The sequence below is a fragment of the Anabrus simplex genome, chromosome 5 (assembly GCF_040414725.1).
Source record: "Anabrus simplex isolate iqAnaSimp1 chromosome 5, ASM4041472v1, whole genome shotgun sequence".
In the NCBI taxonomy this organism is placed as follows: Eukaryota; Metazoa; Arthropoda; class Insecta; order Orthoptera; family Tettigoniidae; genus Anabrus; species Anabrus simplex.
Window position 1 is genome coordinate 378,300,815 of NC_090269.1, and position 18,054 is coordinate 378,318,868.

General features: G+C 37.4%; 1 protein-coding gene across 1 annotated transcript in view; it reads left to right on the forward strand.

The window, feature by feature from the left end:
- The window catches only part of LOC136874948 (leucine-rich repeat-containing protein 49), an 86,085-nt gene that overhangs the window by 14,764 nt on the left and 53,267 nt on the right, over positions 1–18,054 (forward strand). The window contains exon 3 of the mRNA XM_067148663.2: positions 2,032–2,181. Within this exon, the coding sequence (XP_067004764.2) occupies positions 2,032–2,181 (150 nt within the window). The remainder of the gene's footprint in view (positions 1–2,031; positions 2,182–18,054) is intronic.

The following is an 18,054-nucleotide window of genomic DNA, read 5'->3' on the forward strand; positions in this document are numbered from 1 at the left end:
AACTGCTTTCTTTTGAGTATCTGGATGTTGAGAATCATTTCTTATAATATTATAAGTTTGTGTTGGTTTTCTATAAATGTCATAAGTGAATGAATTGCTTTTTCTAGTGATGGTCAGATCCAAAAGAAGAATTGTTGACTTAAAATTCAAGGATGAAATTTTACATGTGGGTCTATTGAATTCAAGTGTTGAAGCAAAGTGTTTTCTTTGATAAGGTGGTGGTCAATAATAGTAAAAATGCTGTCTATGTATCTCATCCAGAAAATAATGTCCTGGAATTATTAATAATTTTAGTATATTCCAAATTGTTAAGTTGTCAAGATAAATATTGGCTAAAATGCAGTAAGCAGGGAACCCATAGGAAGCCCATCTTTTTGATAAATAGTATTATTGAATATATATATATATATATATATATATATATATATATATATATACCAAATAAATTTAAGGAGAATTATGAAATTGTTGATTTGCTTAAAATTAGAAGATCTGTCTTTTCTTCCATACAGTCAGTCAGTTCTTGAGTATTAAGACTTTTTTCGATGAGACAAATAGTTTTGGTTACTGATATGTTAGAATACATGTTTGTGGTGTCAAAGAATGAATGGAAAAATGGACTTGTAAACTGATATTTTTAGTTTTATTACAAAAAACAATTGAATATTTGACTGAAATCTTAGCTGCGAGGAAATAATATCTACTTAAAAATTTATGAATAAATTGAGAAGTTTTATAAGTGGGACTATTTTTGAAGTTAATAATAGATCTTATGGGTATATCTGTTTTATGTATTTTGTGTGTTTTGCATTTGGTAATTTAGGGTTCATATTGATTAGCCTAATTTGGGTGTTTCTTGTTCTGTTAACAAGAATTGAGAATTTTTGAGTATTTGCTCAAATTTCCAAAAGATCTTAAAAGTTTTTCTCTTCCTTTCCATTTCCACTTGGGCATTAAAATCACCCATTATCTCCTTGCTGCTTACTTCTCCTTCCAGTTTTTCTAAGAAATCTTCTAGTACAATTACCTGTTTGGGATGCATAGGTTTGAACAAATTCTCTCTTTCTGGTCCTCAAATTTAGGGGTCACTTTCAGGATTCTGAATTCCTTCGACAAATTCATGCCGATTTCTACTTAATGATAACTTCGGTTTCATTTTTTGTCTCCCCTTTTCTACTTCAGTACAGTGTAGGCTATATCTTTTTCTTACCTTTCTCTTCCCTTTTCCTTTCCATTTAGTTTTGCTTAAAATTAGAAGATCTGTCTTTTCTTCCATACAGTCAGTCAGTTCTTGAATCTTTCTTGTTAATGTAAAGATATTCACCATACCATTAGTGTGTAAAGTTCATTCTCTCTTCCTCTATCCTCGATTTGCCCAATCCTCACACCTCGTATGGCGACATAAGATGTACCCGTTGCTTCTGGGTTACACTAGCTTTTGGCCTGATCTACTGTGATACTGATATACTGTCATCTTCTAATAAATGGGCTCTCTTCTGATCAATCCCAGTTCTTCAATATCTGTTGCTTCTCTGCCCCCAATAAGCTCATTCCTCCTTCCCTGCTTCATCAGGAGGTGGGCTTCAGGGCCATCGTGACAACTTCAGACTTGATTTGGGAAATGTAGGATAAGAAGAAAGTCGTTGCCTATGGTACACGAAGTAGGATGTGACTACAGTAACCTAGAACACACATCGAGCAATTCTTTAGAATAGATGATAATGTTGACAATGATGATAAATATTTCAAAGGACTTAACATTTCGATCATCAGCCCATTATAAATTAGAATTAAGGTGATGTACTACTAGTACCTCTCATGCTTCCCTAACTTGTTTGAATCATTCTCTAGTTAATGAAGTATTCCATTCTGTAGTAGTCTTTATGATATGTCAGTTCTTATGCCCTAAATTTAGGAATTATCAAATACAACTTGAACTTACCTCAGCAGGCTTCATTTATTGAATATATTTTTATGTCGGTTTTTTGTCATTTATGTGTCTTGAGTTGAGAAGTTCAAATGTGTTTACAGATCAAATGGCCCATCTTTTATGATTTCTGATGATTCGGACACCCTGCTTTATGCAACAGTTGTTCTTCTCACCACTCCAGATGGTCAAATACAGGCCTGTAGAAGTCAACAGGAGAAAGAAAAAAATCCTGATAGGATAAGTCTTGATAGGTAAGTATAATGGTTTAGAACCAGCCATTCAGAAGTAACTTAATGAACAACCTTGAGGGATAAATCTTCAGACATTTATAAACCTGAATATGATGATCTTGAAATTTTCAAAAAAATATACCTGGAGAAATACTACTTTCCTGAAGTTATTCAGAAGTTCAGGATACCTGTGGTCACCCACGATTTGTGAACTGATGTCATCTTGGACACACATGCGCGCGCGCGCGCCCGCCCACACACACACACACACACACACACACACACACACACAGAGTATTCCCTCTATATAATCTGGCACTTCACCTATCCAGCCCTCCCAGTAATCCAGTGTTTTACACAGACAGCTACTGAGTGTGAATTAAAGACAACCCATTGTTAGTTGTGGCTAGTTCATTAGCAGGAATGACTACAGCGCAGGGTAATAATGCTTTGTCTACCCTCAATTAGTCCATTCCGTGTCAGAATATTGACTCTGCGAGTCTTATTTGCTTCCTAACATGCTGTATTTCATTGTATTTTTTCTTATTAGTGTTTGCAGCACTGTATGTTAAAAATGTCTGCACAAACTTTATCTCTTGTGGATAAAAACATGATTTTAAAACACTTGAAAAAGGGGATATGTTAGTTAATCTCACTAAAGAATATGGTGTTGGTCAAGCTACAATTTGTGACATAAGGAATATAAGTGACAAGATAAAGTCCTTCTTTAACAAAAATGAAAATGGTGGAAAACATTGAAAATGGTGAGTTTCCTCAAGTTAGCCTCTATTTTTTGACTTTGCAAGAACATAGTAGGCATACACCTTTTTCTGGAGACATCCTGAAGGTAAAAGCTAGATTTTTCTACTGTAAAATTATGAATAAAGATGACTTTCAGGTTAGTGAGGGCTGGTTGAAAAATGTAAGACATTTTGGTATTCGACTGTTGAGTACTTCTGGTGAAAAGCTGTCATGTGATGTTAACTCGGTGGAACCATACAAAGAAAAGTACGAGGTTCAGTGACCATACTCCGCAATCATCTATATTCATTGCAAATTTATTCCTGAGCCTTGTGGTGGTTATTTCTATCTGGCACACTAGCAAACTCAACAGTAACTTAGAAGATAAAATACTGTGTAGTCGACATACTTTGTCCTTGTGGCAGCCTCTGCATGGGGGAAGTTGTATTAATAAATAATAAATCATTTGAAGCAACTTAGTAAATTAAGCTCCATGGAAATAAAAGAATTTCTGACTATATTAACATTTGTCCTCAATAATAACTACTTTTGCTTCAATGACAATATTTATTAGCAACATGGCCATCCTATGTGACCGCCGGCCTCGGGGATCTTGGCAGGGATTTATTTGGATAACTTGGAAAATTTCTAAATTAATATCTTTTTTTTGGACTAGATACTGTATGTGGTTAATGTTTTTTCAATAGTAGGATGAATGTTTCAATAACGGTAATTCCACTTTAAATCAGCTGAACACATTAGATCGACATATAAAATTTACTATGGAAACTGAATGAATCATTGAATTATCTTGACCTTGCAATTACTAGGCATAATTATTTATTCTATAACAATTATACAGAAAACTCACCCAAACTATAAATACCATGAAACGGGACTCAACACACAGTAATCTTCAAAACAGAGCTACATAATATAGCGTGGATTATAGAGCTTTCAATGTTCCATTACAGTGTTCTCCCCAGAAATGTTTGTCAGCCGGGTAGCACAAATGGGTGGCCGGGTGGGGAATACTCCGTAAAACTTCAATATGAAAAGAATTTCACTTCGTTCCCCTCAGGGCGTTAACAAAAATATCAGGCAGGTAAACATTAACTGCAAATTTGAACTATTTTAGTGTTATTATCACGAACAAGATATAACAGAGTATTTTGAACTTCTAGTGTTCTGTTGCTCCTTCCAAATCATGTAACAGCGGACTTAGGCCTACCACTCGGTTGCTGTGGACATGTGGACTGCCATACGGGTTTGTGACGTCATGCGGAATAGAGGGTTCGCGTGCGAATCCACGCTAATCCAGACGCCCGTTTGTGACTACATAGTGGTCAAGCTAAACATTTGATCTCTGATTCAATTCATGCAATTATGCTAATAATAATTATTTATAATTTAAATTAACAGTTTTTCAGTATTTACATGTTAATTTCGAGCACACAATGACTCAAATATGTACCTATTAATATTATAAAATTAGCACATATCTAGTTTATATTAGCCGGGCGGTCTCTAAAAATGGCAGGGCGATGCGCCCATTAGAAAGGTCCTAGGGAGAACACTGCATTATCTTATGAAAACCTTAATAAAGAATTGAACATCATCCATGCAATAGCTAGAAGTAATAGTTATGGTAAAGAATTTGTGAATAAAATAATTCCCCAAGTTAACATAAACCCAAGTCCAGCTTAATGGTGATTGGTGGTGGCGGTGATTATAGATTTAAGAGGAAGTACAACTAGGCAGCCATCTTCTACAAGTCCAGTTTAGTTAAAAAACATTCGTTTTCATTAATAATAGTATCCATCATATCACCAATTTATTTAAGAAACATAATCTCAAAATAGCCTTCAAAACTTCCAATAACAGCTCCATTCTCCATAATTCAAAATCAGTCAATAACCCTAACAAATACAACTAATCGGGTATTTATAGATTAAAGCATTAAAATTGCTAGGCCAGTTATATAGGTCAAATGAGTAGAAGTTTTAATACTCGCTACCTTGAACATACTAACACATTAAAACAACCGTTTCTCTGCAATAGGGCAGCATGAGGCAGTACAGAGCGTGAGCTTTAGATGTGATGGCTCATTTCTTCTCATTCTTTGTCACTATCTCCGAACGGATGTCAGGAGGTGCAATTCCAGCATGACAGTGCAATTTATCCAAAGGCGTAGGTTGTAGACAGCCTGTGATGATGCGGCAGTTCTCATTAAGTGCAACATCCACATCTTGTATGGCTAGATCTGTCCCACCGGACGAGTTGGCCGTGCGGTTAGGGGGTGCAGCATGAGCTTGCATCTGGGAGATAGTGGGTTCGAACCCCCCTGTCGGCAGCCCTGAAGATGGTTTTCCGTGGTTTCCCATTTTCACACCAGGCAAATACTGAAGCAGTACCATAACTAAGACCACGGTCACTTCCCTCCCACTCCTAGGCCTTTCCTCTCCCATCATCGCCATAAGACCTAACTGTGTCAGTGCGACGTAAAACCAATTGTAAAAAATAAAAAGATAGATCTATCCCACACCGGGCACACATACTCAGCAGCGGAGTAGCACACTGTAAGTGAAGATGTCCTTAGTGTACTTGGCTGTGCTCTCCATTTGGTGCCTCTCAGTTTCCTTACCACATTATTCCGAACTGATGCTTTGTTCTTAATGTTGGAATAATGCTTCTTATGGGTGAGAGTGTGATCGAGACTCACTCCCAAGTATTTTGGGGTTGCACACTGTTCCAGGCCAACTAATTCCCAAGTGATCTGGAGTGATCTAGTAGCCTCTCTGTCCTTAAGATGGAAAGCCCAGACTTTGGGCCTTGCAAGGATTCGGCTTCAACTGATTTTCCCTGTCGTAGGTTGTGAGTTCTTTCAGGGCATCGGACAGCTTTTGCTCAACAGTCTCAAACTGGCTAGCTTGTACAGTAATAGCATGGTTATCTGCATAGATGAAGCTTTCTGTTCCTTCAAATAGAGGCTGGTCTTTGGTATTGCGCCGTTCCCGCGTCTAGGCATGGACACAAGAGATCCTGACTAGCTCTAACTTCAATAAATCTGGTAACTAAGTTCTACGGGTGTGAGTTCCGTAACAGAAAAACGTCCAGGTCAACCAATGGTGGTCTCTAACTAACGCAGAAAGACGTCTCTTACTCGTATCTAGTTAGGTACCATACTCATTAATTCTTATGGAAATCGTCGTCGCTTGTCACTACTACGGTCTTACAACTAATCCTTATTCTAAGAACACAGAGAAAGAGTGTTTAGGTTTCACTATTCCATATTTATTCAAATATTAAATAAAATATTCAAGAAATTATCTCAAGTCTTTACTAATGAAGAAGCTCTTGTAATGAGTGACTCTTTGTCAATCTACTAATTCATGTCCTTCCACAACTTTTAAAGAAATCACATCTTTCGACTTCCACCTAAATGAATGCCTTCTCGGCTTAAATTGCTTCTTTTCTTAAAAGTCATTCATCTCCGAAATCCTCAATTGTCAGTATAAATTACCTGTGACATCTGGGAAGATTCTTGAAAAAAGCTACCTTTTCTTTCTCTTTCAATTCACCTACCGAGTTGGGTGATGACTAAATAAATTAAATTGAACACAGTTAATGGTATTTACAGGTGCCTTCTTGGCAAGAAAAATAAACATTAAGATTAAGTACATTAAAAATATAGGATGCATCCTCAAAAAAAAAAAAAAAAAAATCCTATTAACTATTATTTACAGTCTTTCTAGTGGTATTCCTTTGAGAAATAAAGAATCGCACATGGAATTTCTGAGCTAATGTTCAGTCAAGAAATGGAGTTCCAGTCGTTTAAGTCAATCATTCTTGGAAATCGCATTAGATTCTGGTAATTAACACCTGATACCTACTCTAAAAAAAAACTGTTACATTCCTTAAATTTTCACTGACTGATTGTCTGATTGCAGTTTTAAGACTATCAATAAGGCTATTATAAAGTTCTTCTTGCATTGTTTTGACAAGTACACACGTATATGTTTACATCTTAAACATTCCTTTCTGCCTACTTATTTGCTTCTTAGTCACTCATATTTCCTTGTGTTACACATCATGAGCTAAGCTACGTCCATTGTAAGCCGTAATCGCCCTATAAGTAACATTTTCGCAAGATTTAATTCATGAACTTAAGGTAATATGACCTTATCTTATTGACATAGACTACGTGCGTACGAAGTAGCAAGAAACGTCACCACACTGGTCATACAGAGTTATAATAACACATACTACCAATGGAAAATCTATTTAATCGTATGACACTATCTCCAGCTAAAAGAAAAATGATTCTTCTTTGAAATTCTAGGTCACCAGTGATCAGTCTATAGGTTGAAATTTATACTGAAATGTAATTATATTCAGTGAGAGTTTTCAAGATCATCCTAAGTAAATCAGTGAAGGCTCAAATCCTATCTAGAGCACATATATGCTTCTCTAGGTAACTTAATATGGATAAAAGAAAACATTGCAGTACACGTCTTGAGATCATGTCCTAAACTAGATAAAAATGCGTAGGCTTCAGAATCATTGAGTGGAATTGGCGAGAAATCAGTAACCTTCTCAACTATGACAATAGAAGTCACGAGACCTTACTTCGTACAACTATGACTATCTCTCTCGAAGAAACAATAACTACAACCATCATACATCATCAACAACTCTATATCATATCCATAACGTGTCAATTAATACTCATATTTCATATAAAGCCACATAATCGCTTCATCATGTAAATTATTACCTTTACTTGCACATCAACGTGCTGTGACATTACTAAAATGCCTACATTATTTACTACAGTCACAGTGCCAAATTTTAACGTGAACTTGGAGTAGTCTACTGCCATTCCTTCATAACACACATCCTATGCATGATCTCGAACCGATTGACGTTGCTTAACTTTAGTACATGCAGGTATTAATGCTAACTTCACTGTTTACACATCACTGATGATAATAATAATAATAATAACTCTAGCGATCTCTCCTCACATATCTCTGGAAAACATTACGATCGGGAAATCACTTGGTGACCACGCCTACAAATGGAATTGACGTTTCATACAGATGAGTACCTACTTCCAATCAATTCCGCTAGATGTTTATCTACGCACAGTGTTCGCTCAAACAAATATTAACAAGCAATAAAAGAAATGATATATTCTTACTTACGAAAACGACTTGGATAATGGACTTAGCTTTGCTCAAGATGGTCTCGGCGCTTCCTCCTCCGGTCATCTGAGACTAGGATCTCGTCATCTGGTTCCTCCACAAGTGGTCGGGTACATCGTAGCTTCTCAACATCGATCACTGGTCATCCGGGACAGCCAACATCGTCTCGCCTCGTCAGAATCCAAGCAGCATCGCCTTGCTTCCTTACAGACCCATGGTGAAGACTCGTGCGTATGGAACAGAACAATGATAGAATATTTGACTCATTGCTGACATCTTCCAATTACTATAGCTCTTGCGTTGCCCAAATTGCATAGGTTTTACTGGGGTACAGTTGATCCAATAAATAGTTCAAAATTCTCTAAGACAGATGTTCGGTATATTCTGATTTGAAAATAAATTTCTTTCCGCCGTCTTTTATTAGCCTAAGTGCATTCAATCACTGGTCCGTAGGTGTCTTGCAATGTTAAACGGTATCGGGAAAATTTCGCCAAGGGCTTGCGTCACTGTGTGACGTAGTTCCACTGTAGTATATCTTATCTCTTCTTGTTCATGTATTAAATCTCCCGCGTCGTTTAAATCTTGCTCTCCGCAAATTAGCGTGTAGTCGGGAATTAATCTTCGTTTCCAATCCCTTGTATACAGCTCCGCTGGATAATTCCTTATAAAATGAGTTTTACGTCTTCTTAACACCTCGAAGGTAGATTAGATAATAAATGATGAGCATTTTTTTTTTCTTGAATAATGGTTTCAAATAATGTCCATCTGTCATTTTTTTCTGCGCCTTCTATACGCGGCCATTACCGTAACTGATCGACGAAAAGACTTGCAATTCGGCCCGTACTGACGTTAAATGTATTTTATTTGACATATTGATCGCAGAGACTCCATCTTTGTTGCTCTAGCTCTTATAAAGAACTGTGAAACGGCACATTAACTTCCCCTACGTTGAAAGAAATATATGGCTTGCCATATATTTATTATATTCGTCTTCCTTCTTATAATGGGACCTTTCACTGTTCTTTAGGAGTTCTCTTTTGCCTTATTACTCCTTTCTTCGGAACAATCTGTTTATTCATGATGTAAGTGGCTTCAATCTGTACTTCTTTGACTCGTCATCACCTGAGATGGTTTACCCCTTCTCTATTCCTTGAAATATAACTTGATGTTTGCACTGTTATGTACTCCTTTACTGTTTCCATCTAAGTCGTGAATTTCGTATGCATTATTTCGGAATGAACGGTTAATCCTAAATGGTCCTTCGAACAAATGCAGGAATTTCGCAAAGATTTTGTTCGTTACACTAGAGATTGCGGGTTTCTTTATTAATACAAGGTCGCCTTTCCTCAACTCAGGTTTGAATTTCTTATGCTGTACTCTCCTTAACCTTCTCTGTGCTTGTCTTTACAGTCTCTCTCGAACCAGTTTGTTAATTTCGTTGATATCTAAGTTAGGTTCAGCAGGTAGGTGAACAATTGCGTCCCAAGGTCTTTCAGGTTTAATACTATGATGAATAATTTTAGGTATCTGTCCGCTGGATTCATGTATTGTGTTATTCATGCTGTCTTCTATTATTCCAATTACCTCTAACCACTTCCAGTGTTGGTTTGGACAATAGATTCGACAGAATTTCGCTATTTCTTTCATGCATCTTTCAACAGGATTGGACGCTGGATGTCTCACCGAGCAAAGAATGTGTTTAATTCCTAACTCTTCCATGGTTTCTCTGAATTGAAGCGACGTAAATTGTGTCCCTCTGTCTGACAGTAATTTCTCCGGCTTTCCCATGTTAGGTAAGGTGTTTTTGATTAGACGTTGTAATACCTGCTTTGTATTGGCGCGTTGAATTGGTTGTAACGACACATATTTAGAGAACACATCCATCACTACGACTATGTACTTATGTCCCCTTCTGGCAGTTGGGAGTCTGCCAAAGATATCTATAGCATATAGTTCTCGAGCTTTATGAGGTAGTATAGCTCTGGGTTCGTGTCTTACTGTACCACTGCCATGTTTGACCCTTTGGCATATGTCACATGTTCTTACTGTATTCCTCACAGTTCTTCGAATACCTTTCCAAGTAAATTTCTCGAGTATGACTTGTGTTACCTTTTCCACGCCACCGTGACCTGTAATTCTGTGTATGTGCCAGATTACTTCCTTGTATAACATCGAAGGTAGTACTATACGTATCCTCTTATGACCTTTACCTGATCTAGCCATTAGTATTCCTTGCTCTAAGCTGTAGATTTTCGCAATTTTCGACCTTGTTTCACTCTCACAGTTTCCATCTTCCAATTTATCTATAATTTGTTTCAACCTTTCGTCTTGACGCTGCAAGTGTATTAGGTTCAGTAGTTTCTCTAATGTTTCTTCATCTTCCGGGACCAATTCAATTTTATGAATTACTTCCTCTTTCTCCACAGGGTTACGACTTAAGGCGTCAGCAAGGATGTTTTCCTTTCCCTTACAATACTCGATTTTTATCTGGAACTGCTGCGTGAACAACATCCACCTTGTTATCCGCTCATTAGTCATTGCAGCTTTCAATCCAAACGTTAATGCCTTATGGTTTGATCTGACCGTTATTGGGTATCCGTAAATAGTTTTTCTCCATTGCTGTAAGGCGTAAATGATTGCTAATAGCTCCTGTTCTGTCGTAGTATAATTAACCTCGTGGCTCCTTAATTTTCGGCTAGTGAATGCTAGATATATCCTTTTGGGAGGTGTTCCTTCTTCTTCTTGGTACAAACAAGCTCCGATGCCAACATTAGATGCGTCTGACTGTATTATAAACTCTTTTTCATAGTTAGGATAGCCTAATTTGATGCTTTTTGTTAACAAGGTCTTTAATTCTTGGAATGCTCTTTCTGCCTTTTCATCCCATTTCCACCTGTTGTTGATCTTTAACAGATCCTGTAAAGGTGCGGCGGTCTGGGTATATCCTTGACAATGGTTAGAGAAAAACTGCGCCATACCAAGAAATTGTCTGACGTGCTTTATACGCTTCGGTCGGGGAAAATTGCATATGGCTTGGATCTTAACTGGGTTAGGCCGTACTCCTGTACCGTCTATCATGTGACCGACAAATAGGACCTCTTCTTGACAGAATTTTGATTTTGAAAGGTTGATCTTAAATCCAGTGGCTCTTAGGTTTTGAAACAACTTCTCAAGCTTGTCACAATGTTCTGTAAATGTTTTAGTTGCCAGAATTAGATCGTCCACATAGTAAGTTAAAAACTCCTTTACTTCCGGCGTTAAATTTCTGTCTAATGCTCTCACCAAAACAGCACAACTATTTCTTAAACCGAATGGGAGACGACAGTAGATATATGTCTGATTATCAAACATAAATCCGGTTAACAATCGGGATTTTTCCTCCAGAACGATGTGATGATATGAGGATGTAAAATCCATGGTTGAAAAATACTTCATGTCACGGAATTTCTGAATAATATCCTTTATTTTTGGAGTTTGATTATACTCTGGAATCAATCGACCATTCAAAAAACGCGCGTCAAGGCACAAACGGAGTTTCCCGTTGCTTTTCACCACAATTACCAAGGGGTTCAAATACGGACTTGATGTCTTCATTATAATACCATCGTCTTCCATTTCCTTTATGATCTTCTTCACTTCTGGGAAGTGTTTCTCCGGAATTCCATAGAGTTTGCCCTTATAGGGTGTCCAATCGTTCACTATTAGTTTATATTTAAAATTTGGAATCTGTCCTGGTTTATTCCTAAATAAATCGGAATATTCCTGTAAGATTTCATGAAGTTTTGATTTTTCGGTTGAGGAAATCTTAGCATTCGCCACTGCTTCCGCTATGTTCGGCATGTCTTCTTCCTCCTCCATAGCCATCACCCTTTCTATGCTTGCAACAATGTTTTCATCCGCCAGAGATCTCTCCTTCCTCTAATTGAAAGTTCGGATGCTCTTCCGATGGTACGTTTTCTTCTCCCGATACCTCCTTGTTATCTATGATCATAATGTCGTCATTGATCTTAATCCGTTCTTGGTTTTCCCTGGTGTGTTCGTCAGATATAGGGAACCTTATTTCTTGTTTCTCCATATCGATCGTCATTCCAGTTACCGTCATGAAGTCTATTCCTAGTATAATATTATATTTAATCTTGTTCATGACTATGAATGGATGCTCAAAGTGCCTGTTTCCAATATTTATTTCCAAATATGTTTGTATATTGCATTCCACTGTTTTATCCGGAATTATACCTCTTATTTTAATTTTCGAAACTGGGATGGTTAATAATTTCATTCTTCTACTCATATCTTGGAATAATTCCTTCGAAAGCACACTGATGCTAGCCCCAGAATCAACTAAGCAACGTACTTTCAGCTCTCCAACTCTTGCTACGATAATAGGCAATTCATATTTTCTTTTCATGTGATGTACTGTCAAATCCTTTATCAGTTCTTCTGAATCGATTTCCCATGAATCAACCTGCGTTATGAAATAACTGTGAATTTTGGAATCCAATGCGTTCTTTATATTCTCAACCTCACCTTCTAATTCAAAATCGGCGTTTTTTTTTTGCTTGTTATCTTTTCATTTTCTCTTCTACCTTCGAATTCTCTCGCGTTTGGATCGAGGATTTGTTCTTCCTGTTTCCTCTTTTTGTATCTCTGCAACTCAAGACTCTCCGCTCCCTCTACATCAGCGTTGACGTCCTGTTCTCTAATTGCTTTTTCCCACTTGACCTTTTCGTTTCGGTCCTCATTTACATCGTGTGTAGGTCTCCGATTATAAGTTTCCCTTCCTTGGTCATCTCTCATATTTCTTCTTCCGTAACCATATCTTCCTCTAAAATTATTTCTTCCTCTGTTTTCTCTATACGGGTTCCTGTATCGCATGTTGGGTCTATATGCTCTATTTCCCCGATATGCTTCTTGGTTGTAGGACCCTTTCCTGCAATAGCATTTTTCTTCATCTCTCCTTCCATTCTCCTGGTTTCCCCATTGTCTCTTCCTGTTCATTTTTCCTCTTTCTTCAGGGGTATTTCCATCGATGTTTTCCTGTGTGAGCACATTAACCGTTTCTTCACCGTAAGCATTCCTAATCATTCTTTGAGGGTGTGGTGCTGTAGTCATATCGATCTGTCTAAGTGTCGTTTCCATTTGCACTGCCGTAGTTGGGTTAGCAGTAGCCAGCAGCCTTTGTATATCTGAGGGAAATTGTCGTTGTATCGTCTTGATCGCTTCAAGCTCACTGGGTGGCGAATCAAGGTCTTGAAAACGGTGAAACTGGTAGGCGAAGTAATCACTAAACCCTGTTTGACCGTTCGTAGCATACTTGCGAGAGTACAACTCTAAACGTAAATTCTGCTGCATTTCCGGACTCCAAAATTTCTGTAAGAACGCCGTTTTAAAGTCACTATACTCATGGAAAGTATATTTAAATGCTTGGAACCATAAGCTTGGATTAGCATCTAAATGCTTTTCCACTATTTTCAATTTCTTCTCCTCAGCGATGCCATGTTCCTTGAAGTAATCCTCCATTTCCCTAAGGAAACGTTTGGGCGAAATACTGGTGGAATTATTAAAGTGCTTCGGTCTATCATCGAAGGTTTTTATGACATTAATAATCGTAGGATAACCACTGTTTCCGTTATCCACATTTGTCTCCCCCATACTGTGGTTAGAACGTGTGGCTGGTATGGGTGTCACTTCTCTTTCATTTATTTGAAACTCAACTCCTCGGTTCCGCTCGCTACTAGACATCATCACAGTCTTTCCTGTTCCTTCCTCCCGAATTTCTTGTAACTGAGCTTGCATTTGTCTAAGCCCTTCTTCAGATTTCGTTATTCTTTGGTTTAATTCATCCTTGTGTTGTTCTATTTCGTCTCTTATCTCCGTTATTCTGCTTCCAATTTGGTTTGCAGCTTGGTCGTATTTCTTTTCCAGACTTGTACTCGTGGTTAGCACATCCTCACCTAGTTTTCCTATGCTTTCCTCACATAATCTCCACTTTTCTTGGGAGTCTAGGCTTAACTTTTCCATATTATCTGATAAATCCTTTATTACATTCTCCTTTAAAGATTGGAGATAGTTATTGTTTCCTATCATTTCTCTCCTAATTTCGTTTATTTCTTCACGTATCTCTCGGTTCTTCTCTTCCATACTTCCACTAATTTCGGCTTTCCATTCATCTATATTGTTCTTCATCTCCTCCATCATTATCTTATGTCTTTCTTCTTGTTCCCTAGTCACCTCTTCCATCTTCTCCTGATATTTATTCATTTCTTCCTTTTGTTCTTGATGACCTCTCCTTATTTCCTCCATCATTTCTTTATGTTTCTCTTCCATAAATCTTTGGTATCGTTCCTCTTGTTCCTGCTTCTCTCTCTTCCTCTCTTCTTCCTGCTTCTTCTCCTTCTCCTCACGTTCCTGTCTCTCTTTATTCTTCTCTTCTTCCTGCTTCTTAGCCATTTCTTCCATCATTTTCTTCAATGTCTCTTCCTGCTTTCTTATTTCTTCCTGCCTCTCCTTCTTAGCTTCCTCGTCGCGTCTTCTAGCTTCTTCCTCCCGTTTTTCATCACGCATTCTAGCTTCTTCATCACGCTTTCTGTTCTCTTCCGACCTCTCCTTTCTAGCTTCTTCATCGCGCTTTCTAGCTTCTTCATCACGCTTTCTGTTCTCTTCTAATCTCTCCTTTTTAGCTTCTTCCATCATTTCCTTTATAGCCTGTAACAATCCCCGATGCTCTTCTTTCTGTCTTCTTTCTTTCTCTTCCTGTTCCTTTTGATATTTCTCTTGTTTCTCTTCTTGGTCTTTCCGATACTGTTCTTGTTCTTCTCGTTGTTCCCTTTGATACTCCTCAAATTGAGCTTTCAAATGGCTTAACGTCGTCATATCGATATTCAATTAGTATTCTAACTTCTAAAAATCCTAATAAACTCTATGGTTTCCCTAAATTCTCCACAACTTAAGTTCTCCAACAATGTCTCTCCCACTACTCCAATCAACAATATATATATTCAGCAAATACACAGGCAGGCTTCACTACTTGGATCTGATTCAGCTCACGATGTTGACCCAATCACACTAGGAAATATGAGGTACTATGTACTTATGACTCCAATTCTTAACTGAAAATAACTCAAATAACCTCTTACAATCTATCTCTTATATCTAAGTTACATCTAAATACATTGACATATAAGCGGTAAGCTATCCTTCTTTCCGAGTTCTGACTGCTACCAGCTATTTGCTGCTATTCTCTTCAGAGCAATCATCCATTTCTTCTTTCTCCTATTCCATTATCTATACTGGGTATCTACTCGTTCTCACAGTCTAATATCTTGCTGTGTCCACTTCGATCCCATAAGATAATAACGCATAACAGTCCAGTAAAGAAATTACCGTACGACATCTCCATCTCCATGCAATCATCTTGCTGATACCATCAATAATTCCTCATCCATTAATTTCTAAAATATCTCCTTCATCTTACCCACTTCTCTTGAGTAAATTCTCCCATTCTACTCTAATATTGCACCAAAGATCCGTCATTCGACTATCATCTCTGTCATCTTCTTACCAGGTTTCCCGATGTTTTCCTCATTCTTATTGCTACATATGGGAATCGACCTCTTCACAGTTCTGTGTCGTATTCTTTCTCTTGAATTCCCACGACGACTTTCTCTTGAATTTCCACATACATGAGTATCTCAAAAAAGAATTCTATTTGGTTTGCAACCAACAGTTCCTGTGGCGTTTTTCTCCATTCGCATCACGTTGAGGCGCCATTTTCTATTTGGCGACCAACGGTTCTCGACCACGGTGTCTTTCTCAAATTGCCACACGTATGGGCGACATTTTCTACTTGCGCCGTTCCCGCGTCCAGGCATGGACACAAGAGATCCTGACTAGCTCTAACTTCAATAAATCTGGTAACTAAGTTCTACGGGTGTGAGTTCCGTAACAGAAAAACGTCCAGGTCGACCAACGGTGGTCTCTAACTAACGCAGAAAGACGTCTCTTACTCGTATCTAGTTAGGTACCATACTCATTAATTCTTATGGAAATCGTCGTCGCTTGTCACTACTACGGTCTTACAACTAATCCTTATTCTAAGAACACAGAGAAAGAGTGTTTAGGTTTCACTATTCCATATTTATTCAAATATTAAATAAAATATTCAAGAAATTATCTCAAGTCTTTACTAATGAAGAAGCTCTTGTAATGAGTGACTCTTTGTCAATCTACTAATTCATGTCCTTCCACAACTTTTAAAGAAATCACATCTTTCGACTTCCACCTAAATGAATGCCTTCTCGGCTTAAATTGCTTCTTTTCTTAAAAGTCATTCATCTCCGAAATCCTCAATTGTCAGTATAAATTACCTGTGACATCTGGGAAGATTCTTGAAAAAAGCTACCTTTTCTTTCTCTTTCAATGCACCTACCGAGTTGGGTGATGACTAAATAAATTAAATTGAACACAGTTAATGGTATTTACAGGTGCCTTCTTGGCAAGAAAAATAAACATTAAGATTAAGTACATTAAAAATATAGGATGCATCCTCAAAAAAAAAAAAAAAAAAATCCTATTAACTATTATTTACAGTCTTTCTAGTGGTATTCCTTTGAGAAATAAAGAATCGCACATGGAATTTCTGAGCTAATGTTCAGTCAAGAAATGGAGTTCCAGTCGTTTAAGTCAATCATTCTTGGAAATCGCATTAGATTCTGGTAATTAACACCTGATACCTACTCTAAAAAAAAACTGTTACATTCCTTAAATTTTCACTGACTGATTGTCTGATTGCAGTTTTAAGACTATCAATAAGGCTATTATAAAGTTCTTCTTGCATTGTTTTGACAAGTACACACGTATATGTTTACATCTTAAACATTCCTTTCTGCCTACTTATTTGCTTCTTAGTCACTCATATTTCCTTGTGTTACACATCATGAGCTAAGCTACGTCCATTGTAAGCCGTAATCGCCCTATAAGTAACATTTTCGCAAGATTTAATTCATGAACTTAAGGTAATATGACCTTATCTTATTGACATAGACTACGTGCGTACGAAGTAGCAAGAAACGTCACCACACTGGTCATACAGAGTTATAATAACACATACTACCAATGGAAAATCTATTTAATCGTATGACACTATCTCCAGCTAAAAGAAAAATGATTCTTCTTTGAAATTCTAGGTCACCAGTGATCAGTCTATAGGTTGAAATTTATACTGAAATGTAATTATATTCAGTGAGAGTTTTCAAGATCATCCTAAGTAAATCAGTGAAGGCTCAAATCCTATCTAGAGCACATATATGCTTCTCTAGGTAACTTAATATGGATAAAAGAAAACATTGCAGTACACGTCTTGAGATCATGTCCTAAACTAGATAAAAATGCGTAGGCTTCAGAATCATTGAGTGGAATTGGCGAGAAATCAGTAACCTTCTCAACTATGACAATAGAAGTCACGAGACCTTACTTCGTACAACTATGACTATCTCTCTCGAAGAAACAATAACTACAACCATCATACATCATCAACAACTCTATATCATATCCATAACGTGTCAATTAATACTCATATTTCATATAAAGCCACATAATCGCTTCATCATGTAAATTATTACCTTTACTTGCACATCAACGTGCTGTGACATTACTAAAATGCCTACATTATTTACTACAGTCACAGTGCCAAATTTTAACGTGAACTTGGAGTAGTCTACTGCCATTCCTTCATAACACACATCCTATGCATGATCTCGAACCGATTGACGTTGCTTAACTTTAGTACATGCAGGTATTAATGCTAACTTCACTGTTTACACATCACTGATGATAATAATAATAATAACTCTAGCGATCTCTCCTCACATATCTCTGGAAAACATTACGATCGGGAAATCACTTGGTGACCACGCCTACAAATGGAATTGACGTTTCATACAGATGA